The sequence below is a fragment of the Xiphophorus couchianus genome, chromosome 17, assembly GCF_001444195.1.
Source record: "Xiphophorus couchianus chromosome 17, X_couchianus-1.0, whole genome shotgun sequence".
Classification (NCBI taxonomy): Eukaryota; Metazoa; Chordata; class Actinopteri; order Cyprinodontiformes; family Poeciliidae; genus Xiphophorus; species Xiphophorus couchianus.
In genome coordinates, this window is record NC_040244.1 from 6,271,490 (window position 1) to 6,293,208 (window position 21,719).

Below are 21,719 nucleotides of genomic sequence, written 5' to 3' on the forward strand. Positions count from 1 at the left end.
GCCCCTCAGGATGGGTCTGTAGCTGTTGTGCCTTATCTCCACTCCACTGGAGTGTGTGCATCTCAGTATTCACGCATCAGAGGGGCTTATCCACTCAATCACACCACCACCGGGTCTGCTCTTACATGGCAATGCTTATGTAGCTACTTCCTTCTAAAGTGTGCACTACAGACTGCAGTATAAATCTACAAGCAAGATTAAACACTCTTCTTTATTAAAGACACAAATTGACTTAAATGGTGCTGCAGCTATACTTTTGATTCATCTCCCTCATAAGTCAAATCTGACTCCAAGTATTCAGCTAGAATACTATTTATTTATTTAGGTCGTTATATATTTTTTCCTCACTTCATCCTTTACTAAAGAATATATTAGATTTTATACCAACATAACCTAATGGACTACATTTAAAAAGATAGTTTGAGACTTTTTTCAAACTTTTTTTTAGCGGCAGTCAGGATCTTATCTGCATTAGCGAACCCACTGAATGATTTCATCTTTGACAATCAGCCAAATCTAAATAGTTACCGGTTGTGCATTGCCGATTCCCTCTTTCAGGAGACAGAAGACACAATAAAAGCAGAATAAAAGCATAAATAAGTAAGGAAATGTGTGTTTCAGATGATAGTACTTCATGTCAGACATGGTTATGAAGCTGATTTTCAATGTTATGATGAAAAACATTGAAATAAAGGCAACAAAAAAATGCCACTTTAGCTTGTTTCCTTTAAAGATTCCCGTATAAGTTTGCAAATCAGTGACTAAATGACATAATAATTATGTTTTCTAACCAAACTAGATTGTGAAGTTAACAAGTCCAGAGATCCCTCCCATAAGCAGCATTTTGTTTCAGGAAATCTTTAGGACAAAAAAGATTTGTAGTCCTTACAGTGAGATCTGAGTCCATAATTTAGCCCCTCTAACTTGATATAATTACAATTACTTTTATTCAATCTATCCAGTCTTCTTCTACAACTTTCAAAGGCGTTTTGAAGATATTTGATAATAAAAGTTTTAAAAACTGTATTTTTAACCCAACAAAACTGGAAAAAAATTAATGCTGCAACTTTTTTTTGAAGATCAAGATTTTCACACATTAAAATGTAAATTGATTTTGGCATCTTATTAGACGATAGAGGACACGAGTTTCATCATGTGCTCCCTGTAATCAGAAACTGCATCATGAGCAAAGAAAAAGGGTTTTTCCTTTCAAATGATTCACACAGCCAGCAAAGTAGGACGCAGAGCCAGTGGGTATGAGGCTGATAACCCCATGATGTTGTGCAGTCATCTAAGGCCCTCTGCTCTTTCTATGTCTTTCAACTCAGCGTCTCGCATTCAAGCGGGCTCAGAGTGTGAGCCTTTGGAGATCTAACAAGTACAGCTGACAGTTTGGACAGGAGGCAAAGGATAAAGACATAAAAGTGAGCAAAACATGAAGAATCTGGACCGCGGCAATACAGCCTGTGTGATCATGTTTGCTTTTAAAGTCAGTGGCTGGTGTTCTCTCAATTTTGCTGGGTTTTGCTCTCAGTCTTAAAATACGACAGCTTTTAGTGAAAACCGAATGATACATCCTGCATTATGAGTACTTAAATCTGACTATGAGCAAACAATTGAATCAAATCTTCTTTAAAAAGTCATCCTGTTTAGAAGCTGCTATGAAATCTGGATTTTTACTGCCGGTCTTACAGCACCTTATCAATATTTATATTAAAGCCAGAAGGTTGCTACTACACTACAGTGATACATTCTATGCATCCAAATAAATACAGAAGCTCTTGTTTTCTTATCTGTGAGTTGCATTTGCTGAAACTATGAAGTGGAGAAATTGCCAACGGGAGCACTAAAACCAGATGAAATGAATTCTGGAGTATTAATTATGAGCTATAAAACTGAACTGTGGTGCTTCTTGATTATGCACACTTCAAGCCGAACAGCGGCCTGCTGGGCACGGCGTGTGATCCCTCTGCACACATTAGTTCACATGCCAAAGTTAGGTCCCAGTGGGAGAACAACAGATGAGAGGAGAAGGTGGAGCTTATCGGGAAATTTAAATATTTACTCAAGATGAGGAAAGTGGTTCATTTTAACAAGCTCCTTCATGTCAATATTACATCACAAACCTAAAATTTCCTCTTGAAAATAATTGAGTGCAACAATTTTAGATGTAATTTTACCATAATTCCACCTATAAGTTGTCTTAATTGACTGATCTGCAAATATTTGGTGTAACATTACACATTTGTCCCACAACTAGTTCACATGTACTCAAGAGAGAAGGAGCAACGGAAGAAAAAAAAGGATGTTAAAGAGGAATTAGAGATGCTATATTAGCAAGAGAGACGCACCGATACACTTTTTCTCTTCCAATATTGATACTGAAATCTGAGGTTTAATATCGGCCGATACCGATCCGATACATAAAAACAGCGCTGAATTGTCTTAAACCATTTCTTTTTCAAACACAGAAAAATTTTCACAGAATTACAAAACTTTAAAGTTTGGTCAAACTTTTAAAAACAACTTTATATTGTTTAGATATGATGGGAAAAATGTGGCTTTTTGAGGTAAGAAACTATTCAAATTGTTTAAAAAAAATAAGTGACTTCCTTAATAATTAAAACCATCATCATTTCTGCATCAATCTCAAGCAGCTCATTAAAGTTTATTTATCAGGCTCCAGTGTTTAACAGTCTGATTATGACTCCCTGCAGTGAACAGGGAGTGGAGTTGGACTTTTATTTTTTTTGTATTATGTCACATCATCCTCTCAGTGAGAAAACAACTGCCTTTAATTATCAAGGTGTGAAACATCCGTGAAGCTCCTCGGTATATGATACTATCAACTCAGAGTCAGGAGTGAGAAATAATAAATAAATAAATTTAACTGGAGTCACTAATGAGGCCGACTTGTTGCACTTAAATTGCTGAGTTTCAAATGAGTTATTCATGATCGGAAACAACTCGGCAATCTACTCTGCAGTCGCATGAGCCGAATAAAGCAGCAGCAGTGATATATGCTGGACAAAAATATTTAGAATTTGCTTCAACACATTGTATCTTTTGCTCAGCTTTATGCTTTCATGCAAGTACATTTCCCTCTGGATCATTCTATATATTTTCCTACTCTATATATTTTCCTACACTGCATTTATTGGATAACTATTTCATAAAATAAGCTACTAACTGCCATAGTTAGTGTAATGAAAGGGTGGTTTTCTTTATATTCTAGTGCTAGGAAACGTAAACATTTTGACGGTTTAAACTGAAATTTTCAAGCAGGTAATTTCAAAACATTTTTCTGATACAAAAAAGTTTTGGAGCTACACATCTCTCCCAAGGAAACCAAATTATTATCATATATGAATGATTATGAGACACAAATAAGTGTAGATAAACTTATAAAGACTGAAAACATGGCATACAACAGTTTCATTGTGACTAGTAAAACACTGATTTACTATGTGTAGGAAAGTGAAACTGTCAGCTATTTCCTTTCACTAATTGTATGATTTACAAAACAACTGCATAGTTAAGAATGTTGGTCAGAATTGGAGTAAATGTTATGATGCCAATCTGAATGAAGCCAGAATTTTCTTCTTTTTTTTTTTTTTAAATGCAATTCTTCTAAAAACTGTGACAGTACTGGGTTCACCACAGTGTGCTTTTAAAACCTTGGTAGGGTGCTTGTTTGTTAGGTCTCCAAATTACTGATCTTAGACAACATTTGTTTTTATTTCCTCTTCTTTAATAGAGAAGACTCAAAGAAATATTTTATCTACTTAGTTAGCAGATGCTATGTTTTGATGAGTTCAATGTCCTGTATGCATTTTGTCGTTCAGGGGATGTTATTCAATCTTGCATTTGCTTTTTCCAAGTTTTTCAGTGTATTTCACAAGGAGATTAACAATGTCAAGCTACTAGCCCAAACATAACAAAAGGAAATGGGGAAAACTGATTACATACTGTATGTCCTATAAAATGTGACCTTTTCAGATGGAGATGAAAGCCTAAGGATGGGTTTACAAAAAATGAAAAGCAAGAAACTAAATCTATAAAATCCGCAGAGATGAATATTTCACAAGGACGGTAACTGACTGCAAAAAACTTAATATTTGACCAAAACAAACTCTTAGAAGTTAAAATAATACATTTATCAAAGTAGTAAAATAATAAACATGCATCTGTTATTAGATTTATATTCAACATGCTGGGAATTTTCTGCTAAAATCTCCCAAACACAATAAAACACAAACATAAATAGTATATCATTTTAATAGCTGGTAATATGCCATTAAATGGGTTTGTCTAACTGCATTAGGTTCAGATTGTGCTTCTCAGATGATGTTCCGCATGCTTGTACCATTCACATTCGCTTCTTTAAAACTCACGTTAAGCAGCCAGATGTTCGTCCATAATTGCAGATGTTTCACGATAAGTTAGAACTGAAGCAACTTTTGTTTGGTTTTTGCTTTTATCAAATATCTGACAAACATATGTAACACTTTGTTTCTGATGTTTAAAACACACATATATAATATTTCAGACTTCTAGAAGTGATACCGAACTTCATGCAGATGGAATAATATATCATTACTTGTCTGTGTGTGTGTGTATGAGTTGCTTGTGGGAGGATGCAGGGATGCTCAATAATGCATCAAGCGACCTACAACGCATTCATTAGTGTGTGAGCGCTCATTCACCTGTGGGCGGATGACTCTATCGATGTTCTTCAGGGCCGTGTCAGGGGAAGGGGGTGAGCAGTCCGGTGTGGGGCCCGTTGAGCAGTTGTCATGGTTACCGTGCTCCTCCTCGCTCACGGCTGCATGGGACGAGTGACCTTGGACCAAAAGAAAGAGTCAAAGCCAGGCACAGAGACAAAGCAAAGATTTGTTTGGAGGTTTTTTTTCTTTTTCAATTTTATTGTCCTAAATTATTGTTCTGTAGTCGATGTCTATAATATTTTTCAATCTTTTAAATATTTTTAATTTACTAAATATAACCTAAGTTGCAGCTGTTTGGGGAACAGCATCCATCCAAACCTTTCAAGCTTTTAAAGAATTCAACTAATGATGAACGGAAACGATTAAAAAACAAACAAACTGAAAAATAATATTTTGGGCCCCATATTACTTACTCTTTGCCTGCAGCTTTTGGGCCCCATTTTTTCTTTGTTGATGATATTCAAATAAATATTCACATAAAGATTAAAGTAAGCCTGTCAGCTTTCTGTGGCTTTGAACTGAGAATTTAATTCAAGAAAGTTGGCTTAATGCCCACACGTGTTAACATTATTTAGCTGCAAGATACAAGATACAGGTTTCTTGTGGTGGAAACATTGTATTCCAGTGTTTTACTGATGATAATCAGATCTATTTATCCATATGGAGAAAAGCAAATGATTAGGTGAAAATTATTGCATTGTATTAACAATAACAAATCATAAATGAACCTTAGTTTTCTCCATTTTGGAAATAAAATGTAATTTGAAGCGCGGATGCATTTTTGACACGTGTAACGCGTTTGGTGTGAACACACCATTAGTATTTTATGACTAATTTTAACTAAATAAACTAACACTTATGCTTAAGATTGATTTAATGTTAATTACTGTATTGATTTAATATTATAGCGTATTTATTTTCTCTTTGAAAGTGCTAACAAATAAAGTTAATATATACATCTTTCATAAATGAAGAAACAAAATTAGCACAGTCTACATCAAGTTTGACAACTCTTGAACTTGACAAAGAGAGCAAAGATTATCTTTTTCTACACCTTGAAACATAAGAGCTTATTTGACACTGAGGGAATTGAAAACTAAATATTGCACATATTAAGTTTATTTTGTATTATTTATAAAACAGTTGTTTCTGCTCTGTATATACCAGTTCTGAATAAGAGTAAGAGTGAAGCTGAACCAGTTGCGTTGGCAAAGCAGAGATGTGTTTTGTGGACCAGGTCGGAACAGAAAATCGAGGAGTTCAGTTCTACACTTAGCGTCTTGCATACTTCCACCCACTACACCAGCAATCACAGGCATGGTAGCATAAGGCTGTGGTGAGGAGATGTTCTGTAATTTGAAAAGCCATAGCAACAACCGCAGGAGGAGAATATGAGTGCTGCCCAGTACAGTGATGTCTTTCACACACACAGAGACACTGCATGTGTGTGTGTGTGTGTGTGTGTGTGTGTGTGTGTGTGTGTGTGGCCGGCCAATGACTGTGGAGCTAATTTCCCCAGTGTACGGCCATTTAACAGCGGATAAGAGTGAAGATGGGGAAGGACAGGAGAGACTGCTGATAAAATAGTCAGAGACTCTTTAAATTGGCAGGAAAACACAAAAACAAACCAATCTACTTTGTCGCAATACTGTTGGCAGAGGTGGCGACATACATACACAAATATAATTGCAGCTTTCTGTCAGCTGCTACCTGCCAACAAAGATCCAATCAGAGGTCAGAGTATCATCCAATTATGGTTTGATATCCAGATACAAAGATTCACACACAGCGACATCGCTGTCGGTGAAAGCACCTCAGAAATCTGATGCAAGTTTAAGGATAAAGTTTATTTACAGTCCCTGGCAGAAGTATTCACACCGCTTGGATTTCTCACATTTTGTCATTTCATCCCTCCAAAAAGAAATCTTTTTATGGCGATTTTATGAGATGGGCCAAAACAAAATAGGGAATGATTGTGAAACTGAATGATACATGTTAAGTTTGACTTTTGTTTACAAAAATATTAAAAGAATGGCTCCAAAATAAATAAAACTGATATTCCTCTGCTTCGAAAAACATCATTTCAGAATTCTGGTCTTTGTCTACATTCTCTGTGGAAAAGTTTAACATTTTGTCCCTTTTTTATAGAGCAAAGGTTTCTTCTTCTTCACACCTACTATGAAGGTTAAATTCAAAGGTCCTCAAAAACGCTGAATAACGACAAACTAAGCAAGTGGTCCTGATGTGATCTGCTCTGTGTACTGAAATTAAATCCAAACCAATGCAGTGGTTTCACTCAAGGATCCACAAGTAGGCAGACAATCATCCAGCAACTGCTTGTGGCTGAATCAATGATTAATGTGGGTGTGAACAGAAAATAAAAACTGGCAACATGTGAGCGAGACAAAAGGAAGGAAGCAGCGGAGGGATAAATATAGAGATTGAAGCTTTTACTGTTGAATATATAAGCTTGTCAACACTGAGGCTTTTGATGATGGCTCTATGTGTGTGCAACTGTATTTCCGTCAGATCTGCCAGGGTTTTTCACTCCTGGGAAAAACGTGCATTCCTCCCCAACGACAATGTGTGTTTATGTCAGCATTTGGAACTATACAGTTATTATCTATAGATTTATATGTGTGTGTGAAGAAGTGAGAAAACATGTAGAGGAATGTGTTCAAAATAAGAAAAAATTAAAACTCAATCAAAAACCAAAGCAGAGCAGCAGGAATGGCTTGTTGCACATGACTTCTAACTCCTCAGAGAGAAACAATTATGAGCTGGACAAGAGACGTTATCCCTCCACTAAGTAATACATTTATTTATTTATTTCAAACAGACAAAAAATAAAAACATGTTCATGGATCTCAAAAGTGTACACACCCTGTCAAAGAAAACCTTTCCTCCTTTAACGTGCCACCCATCATGTATGATCACAACAAAACTAACATCACCTTTTGATTAAATTGGAGCATTCAGTAATCCTTGGTAAAAAAAATATTTTAAAAAACTGCTATGTTCTGACCTCAAATAAAGTTCAGCTCTCTGAGTGAGTGTTTTATGAACTTTACTCATTTATATGGTGGCCCAGAAGGATTGTCAAAATGAAAAAGGCACAACGCTACACCAAAAGCAACAAAACAACAATGGAAGTTATGCTAACAAGTTTAGCAAAAATTCTGTTTATGCTAAAACTTTTGCATTCCATAAACCTGACATTTTAACTGAGTTTCTTGCATCCAATATACTAAAAATCTAGATGGCATCCAGACATGATGCCTGGAGAAAATTCTCAGTCTGGATGCTCACACAATGAATTTCACTCACAGGCTGAACAGCTCTGATTTCTACAGACGTAAGCCTTAAATTCTTCTGCAAACCGCTACAAGTAATTAACAAAACTCTTCTCTTTAAGTATATCCATACACATTTTCCTAGGAAAGCTTCAAAGTGTCAGAATGCATCTTCGTAAACTGCAAAACATTCAAAAGCCTCAAATGGCTCAGGCTTATATTTCTCAAACATTTCCGTGTGTTTGTGAGCGTTTGGTTCTGACAAGTGTTTCATCAGATGCTGCCTTCATATGTGCCCATCAAGACGAATCCTGTCGAGATGAGTTCTTCAGGCTGTCAGATCTGCTGCTGTGCAGCTCTAACACTTTACATGCTCACTCTTTGTGCATGTGAGCCGAAACACAGCTCTTCTCTGCATCTTACAGTTGGCGCTTGATCAAGTTCAAGGCAAAACAAAAAGAAAAAGAAAAAAAACACACTTTTTTCCATCTATATACAGTCTAAAAACATGATTTAAAGTCAGGAAAATGTACAAAAAAGTTTAAGAAAAACTTTAAACCAAACTTAGATTAGTGCAAACAGCCGAAACAAACTCAACATAATTAAAAGTTTACACTTAATTGAAACGCAATTAAAAACAAAGCAAAAACGCGAAGTAAAAGTGTGAGAGTTTGGCTGTGTGCATAACAGTTCTCCACAGTGATTTCCTCTGGCTGTCAGAGAAGACAACACTTTATTGCTTTTTCTCCCGACAAGTCAATGGACCCAAACACTTTTAATGTCAGAGCCCAGAGCGACTACAAGCTGCCATTAGCCTGACTGAGCCGCAAGTGTCGACCAAAGTGGGATAAATGAACTGAGAAGCAGCAGCATCGCCGCTTTATCCACCACAGAGAAGTGCCAGAGAAAGTTCATGTTTGTGGTAGAGTCTTTATTCATTAACATTTTAACTACTAACAACTGCAAAGACCTGAATGGAAATTTTTACCTTTGAAAAAAAGATTTTTAGAAAGACTCCAGCGATGGAAGGATAGTCTTGGTCTCACTTCTGGTGAATCTCAGTATTAAAACGTTGAAAGTTTTGATAAAATGAGAAAATCCTCAAATACTCAACCAGAATTCACTAGAAACTTATTGCCATAAAAATAATGTAGCTAAAATGCAATAAGCTAAAGCATATTTAACCAAATATTAATGAGGGAAATTGGGGATTTCATGTAAATATGTACACCCGAATCTTACTTTTAAATGTTAAGGTATTTGTAATCATCAATCCTCCTTAGACTAAAAATGGCTCCAGGGAGCCTTGAACTGAGTGCTGTAGAGGCGTAGAATGTCTTTCTTTTTTTTTACATTTTGTTTGCAAAAATTTTTTTTACCAAATATCTCCATCAAGTCATTTAAAATATAATTTTGTACACATGGGATACGTTTCAAAAAAGTTTTCATCCACATAAACTTACATAAACAGCACTCCTTAGTGTTTCAAACACGCCAAACCCATAGGGGGCAGTATACTGCAAAGCTAACACCTAATTAAATTGCTTCAAAACCACGACTTCCTGATAGGAATTAAACACGGTTCATGTATGTGGACAGATATAGAAGGTTCCTTGATGCTTTTTCAATATATAAGTCACCATTTAACTACAATGAAAAATATACCTTTGAATCAGGGATATTTCTACTTATTTACAATGAGTAGAAATTAGGGATGCTCCGATAAGGTTTTGATAACGATCACCCATGAGGCCGATCTTTGCCGATCACCTGGATTGGCTGTAAATTTTCTGCTTTAGGTGTAAATACTGCTACGTGATCTGGCAATAAATTCACCTAATTTAGACATAGATTACAAAATATTTGCAGGCACAATACAGCAACTATTCAGTCAAAAGGAGAACTGAAAAACCTGCAATCAGTAAAATAATATTTAACAGTAGTCCTCAGTACCATAGATTATGCATAAGTCGAATAAATCTCACAACACTGCCTATATCAAATAATGTCAAGAAAAAAACAAATATTCATTCAGAGTTAAATGCAGGTTGCATCAAAATAAACAATACTGAGTTACTGAATCAAAACCTTCTGAGAGCATGGCTAGCTGATTAATACCGGTTCTGATTGGTTGGTTGTGCCTGAGCGGAGTAATTATGCAGAACACAGGGAGGAGGCAGCAATGATATTTTTCAGAGATTATCTATCTCATGTTATTACATAGTGAAAGTTTTAATACATATGTAAAATCTTTGTTTAAGTTACCTGTTAATGGCACCCTTTGAATTTCGTTCTCCTTGTGACAATGACAATAAAGATTTATCTTATCTTATCTTATCTCTTATCTGTTGCAGCTTTAAGCAGACGTTCGGTGTGAGAGTTCACTGCGGTTGGAGCAGAAACGATGCTCCATCTGTGAAATATTACTACCTGTAGCGCGTAGCGGCGGTCCAACAGCGAGAGAACCAGCGTCTTACACCGCTAGCTCGTTGACTTAAATTATTTTTCGGGTTATTTGTTTAGCTGTCCGACCGTGATGCTCTTCCGGGTGAGTATTGGTAGCTGTGCGCTGCTTTACCTGCTATCTGGTTGCTCCGGATGTCCCTTTTTTGCCTGCAGTGAGCCTCAATGTAGCCAAACTCCGTCAAATGTTTGTTTTTTTAACGTCATATTAGATTCGTTGTGTTGATGCATTTTGACATGCTTCACCCCTGAGGTATTTCTTCGGCGGAACACGCAACCTTCCCCATTCAGTCTCAGAGCGTTATAGTTTCTCGCCACAGATGAGCTGCACATGCAGGCTGTGAAGTGAGATGCAGGTGATCAGCAACAAGAGACAGTGACCAGCGATCACCGATCATACACTTTTTCACAGAAATCGGCCGATTATGATCGGTGGTCGATCAATCGGCACACCTGTAGTAGAAATATTTGCAACTCAAAAATATTATCTAAGATATTCAATTCTTGGTGAAAATGAGATGAAAACAAAAATGCATCACCAAGCCAACTTGTCTATTTAAGGTTGTATGTGCTTCATTTTGAAAAATGCACAACAATCTTAACTTGCACAGCAAAGATTACACTCTGTGCATGTGAAATAATTGAAGAGATTGTGGCTCATTAGGGCTAACGGCATCTGCAGGCAAGCAGTGCGGCAGAAACAGATCCTCTTGTTTGAAACAAATCCATTCCATGCAGCATGTATAATCCCTGCTTAATTCACTTAATGACTGCTTTAAAACTCATGCAGTTGGAGGATTAGGCTAAAAACTCTCCCAATATGCGCAGCATTACAAAGAATATAATTCAATTTATTCCCATTCAGGAGAGACAGGCTATGAAGTGGGAGGACGTGTGGTGCAGTGGGATGCAACATTCCCATAAATACTGCGGCATCCAAGGTAGGAGAAGTTTGAGAAGCTGAGAAAGTGCAGAGACAACAGGTCTCTGCTGCTTCAGAGGCTGCTGGTCTGAGCCACAGCGAGCACAGAGAATACAATAAAGCTGCTTTGATTGTTGAGGCAGAGAAGAGGTACAGACTCTCAGCCTGCAGTGCTGTGACAATGCAGCTGATGTCAATACCTGCAGAAAACCCTCCACCAGCACAGAAACATTTATATGGGGCATTTCAGGAAATATTCACTTCAAATATTGAAGTTTTGATCAAAAGTTTTTTGTTGTTTAACATGTATGTCAATGTAAAAACTTAATCACTTAAGACATTGTACTTTTTTTTTTTTTTGCTTTTATTCCTGTCATGCATAATCTCACCTAGTGTTGAGGAGCTGCTGGAAACTTTAAACCACCGCTTCATGAACTGTGGCTGGCTCAGATGTTTATTTTATGAAGTGGAATAAATTTGTAGGTTTATCTTTAGTGCCTTCCAGATTAATTCCTTCTGCCTCACAACAATGCACTGCACACTTTATTTGTTTTGTTTGCAAAAGGTTTGGAAATAAAGTATTGTATCCTTAGCATTATGCCCTGTTTTGTGTTGGCCAGTTCATCATCTGACACAGTTATCTTTACAGACTAAAGTTTTGTAAACACACAACCTTGACAAAAGCACATATTTCCGTCACATCCTTTAAAACTGGGGTGTCAAACTCATTTTTATTTGATCAAGATCTTGAATGTTTCCAAGGGCCAGTTCAGTATATATTGATAAATCTCATTAAAAAACTGTTAAAATATTAATAACTAGCATCAATAAGTACTTAGAATGAAATAATATTGAACATCTTTTCACACTGATCTGATTTTAAATCAAAATCACTGATTTTGTGGAGCCACTAGAAATATTTATGACAAATATATATGACAGTAAATGTGACTTTTTGCTACTAGTCGTATCAATTACAACTTGACATCAAGTAAGACTGAGGAAACAGTAATAGTGTAAAATTACATAAATAGTGCCGCCTTGAGAAAAAATTTCAATAAATTCTCAATTATGCATTAGTGCGAAAAGTTGCAGGGGTCTGTAAATTTCCACGATTGCAAAATTGTGAAAAACTGGATGGACTGATTGACGTAACTTGGTGTCTGGAGTTTAGAGGGCCACATAAAAAGCTATGACGGGCCGGATTTGTCCCCGCGGCCTTGAGTTTGACACGTGATATAAAAGATAATATCTTATACACAGGATTTGTTTCAGAAAAGTTTTCATTCCCATGAACTCAGACAAAAACACTCCTTATTGTCGCTTTATGTATGCCAAACCCATAGGGGGCAGTGTAGCACAAAGCTAACATCCAATCAGGTTGCTTCAAAATAACAACGACTTCCTGTTAGGAGTTAAACACGGCAACAGGAACTTCATTTATGTGGATAAACATGTAGATTGAACTACTTCTAAATAGCATATTAGAATCTAAGATAAATTAAACACAAGACAATGTCCAATGGGAATTGTGTCAAATATATTTGTGCATTATTTGTCACAGACTATAATGTGCGAGACACTAAATCTCAAGTTTTCCATGTACGCAAGGAAGCCCAAAGTTTGTTTAAATCTCCACTTTGATGGCGGTTTTAATAAATAATTGTTTTCAGTGATTTTAAACTGAATTTTTAAGTGGCTGAAGGCCAAAATACATAAAAGTGTGTTTGTTTCCCCAGATATCTGGATATGTGTGGACCAACATTGTTAAAAGAATATGGTCAATTGGAAACTAATTTTGAATTGAAATGAATCGAGTTTCTGCGTTCTGCTTCTCATCTCAGACCCAATGACTCTGTGCTCCTCTGTCATCACATCCTTCCTCTCAGGGGAAGATAAAGACACTGATTCACATCCTTGTCTAGTTTGCCTGGCATGTGACTGAGCTCAGAGCAGGAATCCAAGATTTTCCTTCCTGCTGTGTCACAAGTTCAAATTTATGTAAAAGAATCAGCCAAAAGCTGCTCCCAAAGTTCACCAGCTCAATGCATAATCTGCACTAACTCTGTTTTTCTTCCACAATGGAGTGGATGCAGGCAGAAAGATTTCACATCAGATGTAGGGAGTTCAGGCTCGACTCTTTCATTCTCTCTTCCCCCCATCCCAACCTTTCGGTCAGGTAAGACAGCACTTAGAGAGCGACAAACAAACAGCACCCACACAGCTCACTTACGTCACTCGAGCAATTTTCCACCAACAGATTCTCAAACTGACAGAAATCACCCAGCATTCAGCTTCTCGCACTTGAGCCACTGACTGCGAACCGGCTGCTCAACTCTTCAGCCAATCAAAACGAACCCCCCCGCCTCATCCCCCTAACACAAACCCCCCCCCAAAAAAACACGGGGCGAGACTTCCCTCGGTGGTAGCCTCTCACTTCTCCGCTGGTGGGAGGGAGGAAGGAGGGGTTGATATGTCACTACCAAGACAGTTCCCATGGCAACATACAGGTGACTCACCAGCCAGGGATGCAGTTGCCCTGACAACCTGCAGTGTGTAGTTTTGCTGTGGGAGACCAGCGAAAAAGGGGCAGGGTGCATTGTGGGTGCCAAAACTACAATGGAGCAGGCGAAACGTGACAAGCAAACATGAAGTAGACAGAAAGTGAAAGCTGGAGGAAAAGTTCAGAGCAAGCCCAACTCTAATATGTAAAGACAAAAGCTCAAAAAATATTTTCAAAATAGCTTTTTTAGCTTGATATCCCAACTAGCATCCAGCAGGCAAGTAATTAAGTGTAACTGCACTTGGTTAGATTACTAAATAACTTTATTTTTATTCTAAGCTTCACGTTAGCAGTTGATCTAGCTGCCCCCTTGTAATGCCCCCTTGTGGTGGCTGCAGAACACAGCAGCTTTATCCTAATTTTTTCAACGAGCTGATAAATTGTAGCTGGAGTACGCTGTAGAGTAGGATGAAACTAAATAACACAGCTGCTTATTTATGTTTTTTATGAACAAGCTAACGTTAGCAGAGCAGCTAACGTTAGCTACCACAGGAAGTTAGAAAAGTCTAAATCACTTCTTTCAAAGTCATGTTTGTGATGTGTAGTAAACGTGCTTACTGCCATCACGGAGATTATCACTTTAATATTAACTTCACTAGCAGTGAGCAAAATTCTTACACCATTTCTTCCGTCCATTCCCACTGTGAATTTCTGTGATTTTCACAACAACTTGCATCAGGCTTAATTGTATACACTTGTTCTTCAATAGAGCATATTTGCTCAAGATGTTGATTTCACATCCTCTTCCCATAAAACTATTTACAATACGAACTCCTTCTGTTTTTTTCCTCCTCACATGAACCACATTTGGTTTAACAAAGGAACAATTTAAGCCCAACAAGCAAACTTTGTGAATGTCCAGCAAAATCATTTATTAAAGATTAAAACATATATTTATGCATTTGCAATATCTATTGACTTTTCCAAGTTCAGGTTCTCAAAAAGAAAATTCTATTGTTTGATCCTGATATCAGTATAATTTCTGGCAGAAAGGTGTGATGGTGAAGTCTCGTCTCAATCTCAGTCAGATAAACCACATCTTACAGGTGTTGTTCTATATAAAGCGTGTTGCATCAACATCCACATTGAAATCAGCTACCTCCTGAACGAGGTCGTTTGCATGTGCAACTGCAAAATGTACATCTTACATTGATGTACAGTGCAACATATAATGATTTCTAAAAATATTTTCTAATATCACTCAGTTATTGCTGCACAGAATCAGTCGAACAGAGAAAAACGTACAAGATTTCGTCCTACACTTTAAAAAAGTGAAAATATTTCTGTTGAGAAAAAACAGAACAACCAACAACTATTGTTGGGAAACCCAAAGAGTGACAATCATCACCTTTTTTATTTATTTAACACGGCTTCAAGACTCCTGTAGGTTAGTTCCATGTCTGCTAAGCAGCTGAGTGCATAAGGTGAAAGAAGTTAACACTCTGAATAATTAACCAGCTAATATTGACTCCCACTGTTATTTTATAGAGTCAAAAGGCATAAATGTATAAATATTTCACACACATACAGCATGTTTAGATTACATCAAATTTGCTACAAAATTTAGGTTTTCTTTTAGGTGTTTTTTCTTACGTTTATTTGTCAAAATTAAATAGCACAGATAGAAAAAACCTAAACAAGCCAAGCTTTTCTTAAATCCTGAAACTCTAAAATACGAAACGTGACTCACGGTACACCTGGCATTATATTTGTCCTATTCATTCATTGCTGTACTTTGAATTGCGGAAGAGAGACAGAAAAATCACAAAGCGGTTTCTCTTACTGTTACGGGAGCAGACGTTGAGCCGGTGGTTGATTTCGAGGGAGCAGGGTTTGCGTGTGACGGCGGTGGTCACGGACTCGTACGGGTTGTCCTCGTCTTCAGGCAGGAAAACGTCCAGCGACGGAGAGGTGACCAGCTCAGCAGAATGCTTAAAATCCTGGATGAAGACAAGGAAAACACAGAAATGTTGATCGTTTCCCTAAAACATAACATGGCTGGAACCGGGACAATTCCCGGGAGCCTTTCCTCCACCACCACCATTTTTTTCAAGCACTTTGGTGGGTACAAACACATGTACTCTATCCATTTACCACAAGAGCACCTCCAATCACAGCACATACTGCAGCCTGTCATTAACTAAAGCAGAAACGTGGATCATGACGATGATTTCTGACTTACAAGTGAATCTGGCTCAAAAAACCAAGATGAGAGCAGACAGCAGAGCAAGAGTGCATTCAGATGATTCTCTGAGGGTCATTCCTTTAAAAACAAGCCAAACACCTCACTTCTGTAAACTCTCCATTCAGCTACAAGCTACAAAATTCAAACATCAGAGTTCATCTAAAAAGTTTCAACTCTCCTGTCTTTTAAAACTTTTGGTTTTATTTCTTTTTGTGATGAACATTTGTATTCCCAACATCATCAGCAAATGTATGCACTTTTCAAATATGATTAATCTGATCATGAAAGATAAAATAAACATGGAAAATTAAAGTTTGAAGCTTCAGAGGGTTTGTTTAAACAGATGAAAGACATGTCTAGTGATATTTGAATCGCTTCAGGGTCTCATGTGAAAAAAGAAGCAGTTAAATAATCCCACAAATTCCCCAAAACCCGAGATAAATGCACGAGAAAACATCTTTTTGTTCCAGAAATCAACTAAAACAGTTTGACTGTCAAATAGATTTTTCTTTACACATTTATGAAACTTATCTCCAAAAGCATCCAACACTGACATTTTCAAATGACACAATTTGTTTCTCGATATTCAAAGACATACCAGGAGACAAGGAGCCCTAAGTGGAGAAACAAAAAGTTGTATTGACTTAAATCACACATTATTTGGAAGAACTGTTCCAGTAACATTTAATATTTAAGCTAAATAAAAGTTAAATTTGGTTACACTTTGAGATTGAAAACATAAATGTCGATTTTGGAGCCACCTTTGCGGGATACAACAGGAAGATTTCACATTGCACATTCCTGCAGCTGCAGTGAAAAGGTTGAGTCCCACCGGGCTCAGAGAGCAAGCCAAAGCCCGAACGTCCCTTATCAGTGAGGCAGATGTGTACGGGGAAGGAATGAAAAACAGCAGCCATGTGGAGAAGGGGGAAAGGTTACAGGAGACGCCGTGATTCCAGCCAACAAGACAAAACATTCCCTTCCCCATTACACCGCCTTTGGACGTCCTCTTCCCACAACACTGGACTCATCGTTCTGGACCGTCATTTGGCCGACGTTGCAGCTTTCCTAATGGGAACAGTGGTTAATATGTCACTATGACCTCAGCTTGTGTGTGGCTACGCCTCGTCTTATCACTGTTTAAATATGTTATGAAATGTCTCCATTATCCCCCTCCTCCACCTACTTCCTACCTATTTTCGTAATTCAAAACCTATTAGTCTTTTTGCCATTATCTGCTACTACATTACCCACACTGCACCAGGCTATCAATCTTCCAGAGAGCACACTCCAAAACCATAAATCACTTTGGCTGAGAGAGCAATCAGTCTGCTGATGGTTTCTCTCACATCACTGACTCTCAATTTCAAATGTATTTCACAGAAAGCCAACAAACTCAAAGAGCCATATCTTTCCCTTCTTTTTTTTTTTCTTTTTTTACTCCTTTCAGTCTTCATCATCTCTCAATTAGATTGTCATTACTGGTTAATGCTGATCCAGTCAGGCTTGTTCGCCTTCACTCCACACATGGCCTGAGTCAGCTGACACTGATTTGGGTCCACAGACTGGTTAGTTCAAGATTTCACACCAAACTAAAAGAAAAACCTGTTCCTTTAATAAATCAGCGGTGAAAAAAAGCAAACAAAAAAATAGTTAAGTCATATTAGAGTGTATGCTACTTTGGTTTACACAACTGCCTCTGAAGTGGGAATATTTTTTTACATTAGTTCAGTTTACTTGAAAAAAATTACAATGGAGTATTTAGGCGCTCTGTGGAAATAAAAATACAATTATGAGTCGTATGAGAATAAAGTTAAAATAATATGATAATAAAGTATTACCAGAATAAAATCAAATTACGACTTTATCCCGGTAATATGACTTTATTCTCAAAATATTAAAACTTTTTTCTCATAATTTGACTTTATTTTTGAAATATTCTCATTATTGCAACTATTTTGATAATATTACGACTTTCTTCTTGCACAAGTTTATTTTTGTAATATGACTTAATCGTAATTTCAGTTTTTCAATTATTTTATTTCTTCTTAGTATTGGCCTAATACTCCATCATAAAAAAAATACGGCCTAAATTTCAAAGAGAAATTTTCTTCAAAGAGTTGCTGCTGGTGGCTGGACAGACCTCCTGTCCTGTCACAGGAGAAGCAGATAACTGAAGACAACTAAATGTTTGTGGTTTAACTTCCACTTTTATGTTAATATGTGAGAAACAATAAACCTGTCTCTCATACAAAAAACTTTATTCCAACTTTATGGGCTTCAGAGGAACATTGACTCACCTCAGCATGTAAGACGCTTGGTGCTGGAAGTAAAACTGACTGACTAAAATAGCAGATCAGACACTAAGAATACTGACATAATATTTCCAAAGAGTTGGGTTCTTTAAATGTGGAAAAATTACAAACACTAAGCAGAAGTCCAGATTAATTCCACACTCCTGATCCCAATATACATTCACTCTTCGAAAGGTATCAGATACAAACACACAAAAGACTTGATGTTCCACAAAATCTTCTTCACTTTCTCAATTTAGACCCATGTAACACACATTTTTCATTTTGACTACACACATACAAAATATCTAAATAGAAGGAAGTGAGACAGAAACTCAAATTAGTCAAACCAATAAATAAATGATGGATAAATTTCCACTTTAAGAAATTCATATAGTTTATCAATAACGTTTCACCTTTTCTTCCTTCATGTTCATGTCACATTGATCATCTCTGTTATGTCAAAGTATTCTGTATTAATACAGTATTTAGAAGTTACTTTTAGACCTTAGCTTTTCCCCAAATAGCCTTCTAAACTTTTACAAGCAGTTCTACTATTAGGAAGCTTCTCAAATATAAGGAAAAGACAAACAAAGTGCCGGATTTCCCTGAATATCTTGGAGGATTTTGTGAACATGAACTTGTGTGTCACCAGGTCAAATTAGGCAGGAAATGCAGCAGATTACTTTGTGGCACGCAGTGGAAGAGGGCGTTGTCCTTCAAAGCAACTGAAGTTAAAATCTCAGGAGAGCTACTGGAAGTGAAAGTCAAAAAGAAACAGAAAGATTCTACTTTTTGAATTAGAGAGGAAGTGACAGAACACCGGCGTTCAGTCCTGATTTAATAAAGTGTTAATCGCAATAAATGCAATAGAGGAAAGAAAGGTTTATGAATATTAGAACCCGGGTGGCTTAGATAAATGTCACAGTGAATTAATGAAGTATTTATAATGCACAGTAATTCCAGCTGAGGAATGAATTAAATTTTAAAAAGAAACATTTAGGGAGATATTCTGGTAAACCTGAGCTTTCTAAAAATGCTGATTAAGATTTTTAAAAAAGAACAAAGCTATCTCCACCTCACTTGTTGAGCTAAAACGAAAGACAAAAATATGTCAAATGGCCACACACAACAAGGAAACGATAAACAGAGAGAGAAAGCAGCAGAAAGCACAGGCTGAAGTAAAGCCACCAGGATTCGAGTCAACACTTACTTTGGAAGGTTTGTGTCAGCAAATCCCACGGAGATGAGCATGGGACAGACAGAGCGGGAAGAGGAAAACTGAGTTTGTGCCGAGGAAGGGAAGCGGAGGAAGTGGGAGTGCGATGAGTTAGGGAGCAGGGATTTCCTCACACACACAAACGTAGAAAAAACACTGGAATGACGGGCAAACAGACACATGAAGGTTCGTTTTCTAAAGAAAATGAGAGCAGAGAGACTAAATATTTACATTTTTAAAAAATATGAAATTGAAATTCCTTCTCACTCAAGCATGAAGATGAAACACTACAACATTTACCTGGTATTCTGATGGTTTTCCTGCCTGCCGCTCCTCCTGATCAGCTCCTAAATGTGCTAAAAGTCGCTCTAAGAGGTCCGAAATAAAACCGCCCTCCCTTTCTATCTTTCAGGGCAGAGATAGGGACACAGACAGACTTGTTTCTGAGGCGCACAGGAAGAGCACAGACAAACAGAGGCCTCCTCTGGCCACTAATTAGCAGGTCGTATGCGGCTCCCGTCCCAGCGCTCCGGGCAGATTAAACATCTGAGTGCATGTGACTGCAGGATTACATGAAACACTTTCTGATTATATGTGAGTAAAAACGCAGAGCAGCTGCAGGAAATGCCTCGTTTGATCATGTGACGGCTTTCTGCATACTTTAAGATTTTCCTTCTGTCCTATTCCAAACTGTAATTGTGTGTATGGGGGGGTGTTGGGGTTCCCTCTATGAGACGACCCAGAGAGGAAGTAGTCTTCTGCAGTGATTATTTTCACTTTTTCTGTCCTGAAGTCTTAAATCCAGTGGGTCTTTCAGTCTGTGTCAGACCAGCAATTGTTACCCAAACCCTGCACTCTGAGATCCGAGTTCATAGGCCATCAGATATGAATAGATGCTATAATCTGCTGGCATTTCCTCATGGAGACTATTTGATTAGAGAGAACGGGGAGGGCCGGACGCAGCAGAGGACAATGGACCCTCTTAAGCCCTCGCTGATCGTGGAGGACTACAACGAAGAAAAACCCTCACAGAAACAAATTTATTTACATTCTTAAAAAAGAAACCAGCTTATTTTGTATCACCTCAGCAAACACAGATTAATAGATGCTACAGATAATTATGTTTCAGGGTCAAATTCAAGCCCTTTTTATACATTTTTAAAGGTAAAATCTCTGTCTGCTTTGTGAATGGATGATAAAGTTTTGCCAATTTCTCTTTGCAAAAGAAACATCAACAGGATGGGGATTGTTCATAAATAGTATTTTTAAATTTGTAGCACAGATTCTCAGGCTCTGGACTTTGACTAAACCACTTAAATATACTGGGGATGATTTCAAATAAGTTTTCTGTTGTAACTCTGTCTTTTTTTTTGTCTGATTTTTTTGACCTCTCCAGGTTTTCTTTTAATAAAGATCATATTTATAATAATTATCCTACCAACTGATTCTCCCACTTGAGCTGTGGCTCTCTGCAGCTCCTCCAGAGTTATAATGAACCACTAGGCTGTTTGGAAATTATTTTATAACTTAACTCCACTCATCCTCAACTCTGATTTCTTAGGATAGTTCATTGGTTGATGTGGATTTTATTTACAGTTTTACAGTAAAAGGGGAAGAAGACAAAAACATGACAGTTTTCAAATCTTAATTTCTAACAATGAACAACAAAAAGGTTGATTTTCCACTTTGAGAGAAGTAAGCTAGTCTGAGGTAACGATGGGTCACTGGGAAGAAAACAACATCTTTCACATTCCTCATGACGGCCGCCGCACTGAGCAAAGATCAAAGTATGGCTTATCCTGGCTCCAGAAATAATCCCACAGCATTCACACGGACAATGAACAAATGTTCACCCTGTTTAGCTGGAGAACAAAGAGCTTAGAGTTATAATAAATAGAAATAACTTTCCACAGTATAAACTTAACAAATTCAAAGTAACATGTCATTTCTGTTCCATCACAAGTGTAATGACATTAAATAGCTCCTGTTGTTTTGCAGAATATCTTTGTATTTCTCTTCTGCACGAGGGAGCATGTTTAATCTGCTGCTAAAA

General features: G+C 37.3%; 1 protein-coding gene across 5 annotated transcripts in view; it reads right to left on the reverse strand.

Annotated features, from left to right (window-relative positions):
* The window catches only part of anks1b (ankyrin repeat and sterile alpha motif domain containing 1B), a 184,485-nt gene that overhangs the window by 77,624 nt on the left and 85,142 nt on the right, over positions 1-21,719 (reverse strand). For all 5 annotated transcript variants that reach the window (XM_028043366.1, XM_028043365.1, XM_028043368.1 and 2 more), the window contains 2 exons: positions 15,752-15,908; positions 4,707-4,843 (listed from right to left, as the gene is read on the reverse strand). In XM_028043366.1, the coding sequence (XP_027899167.1) occupies positions 4,707-4,843; positions 15,752-15,908 (294 nt within the window). The remainder of the gene's footprint in view (positions 1-4,706; positions 4,844-15,751; positions 15,909-21,719) is intronic.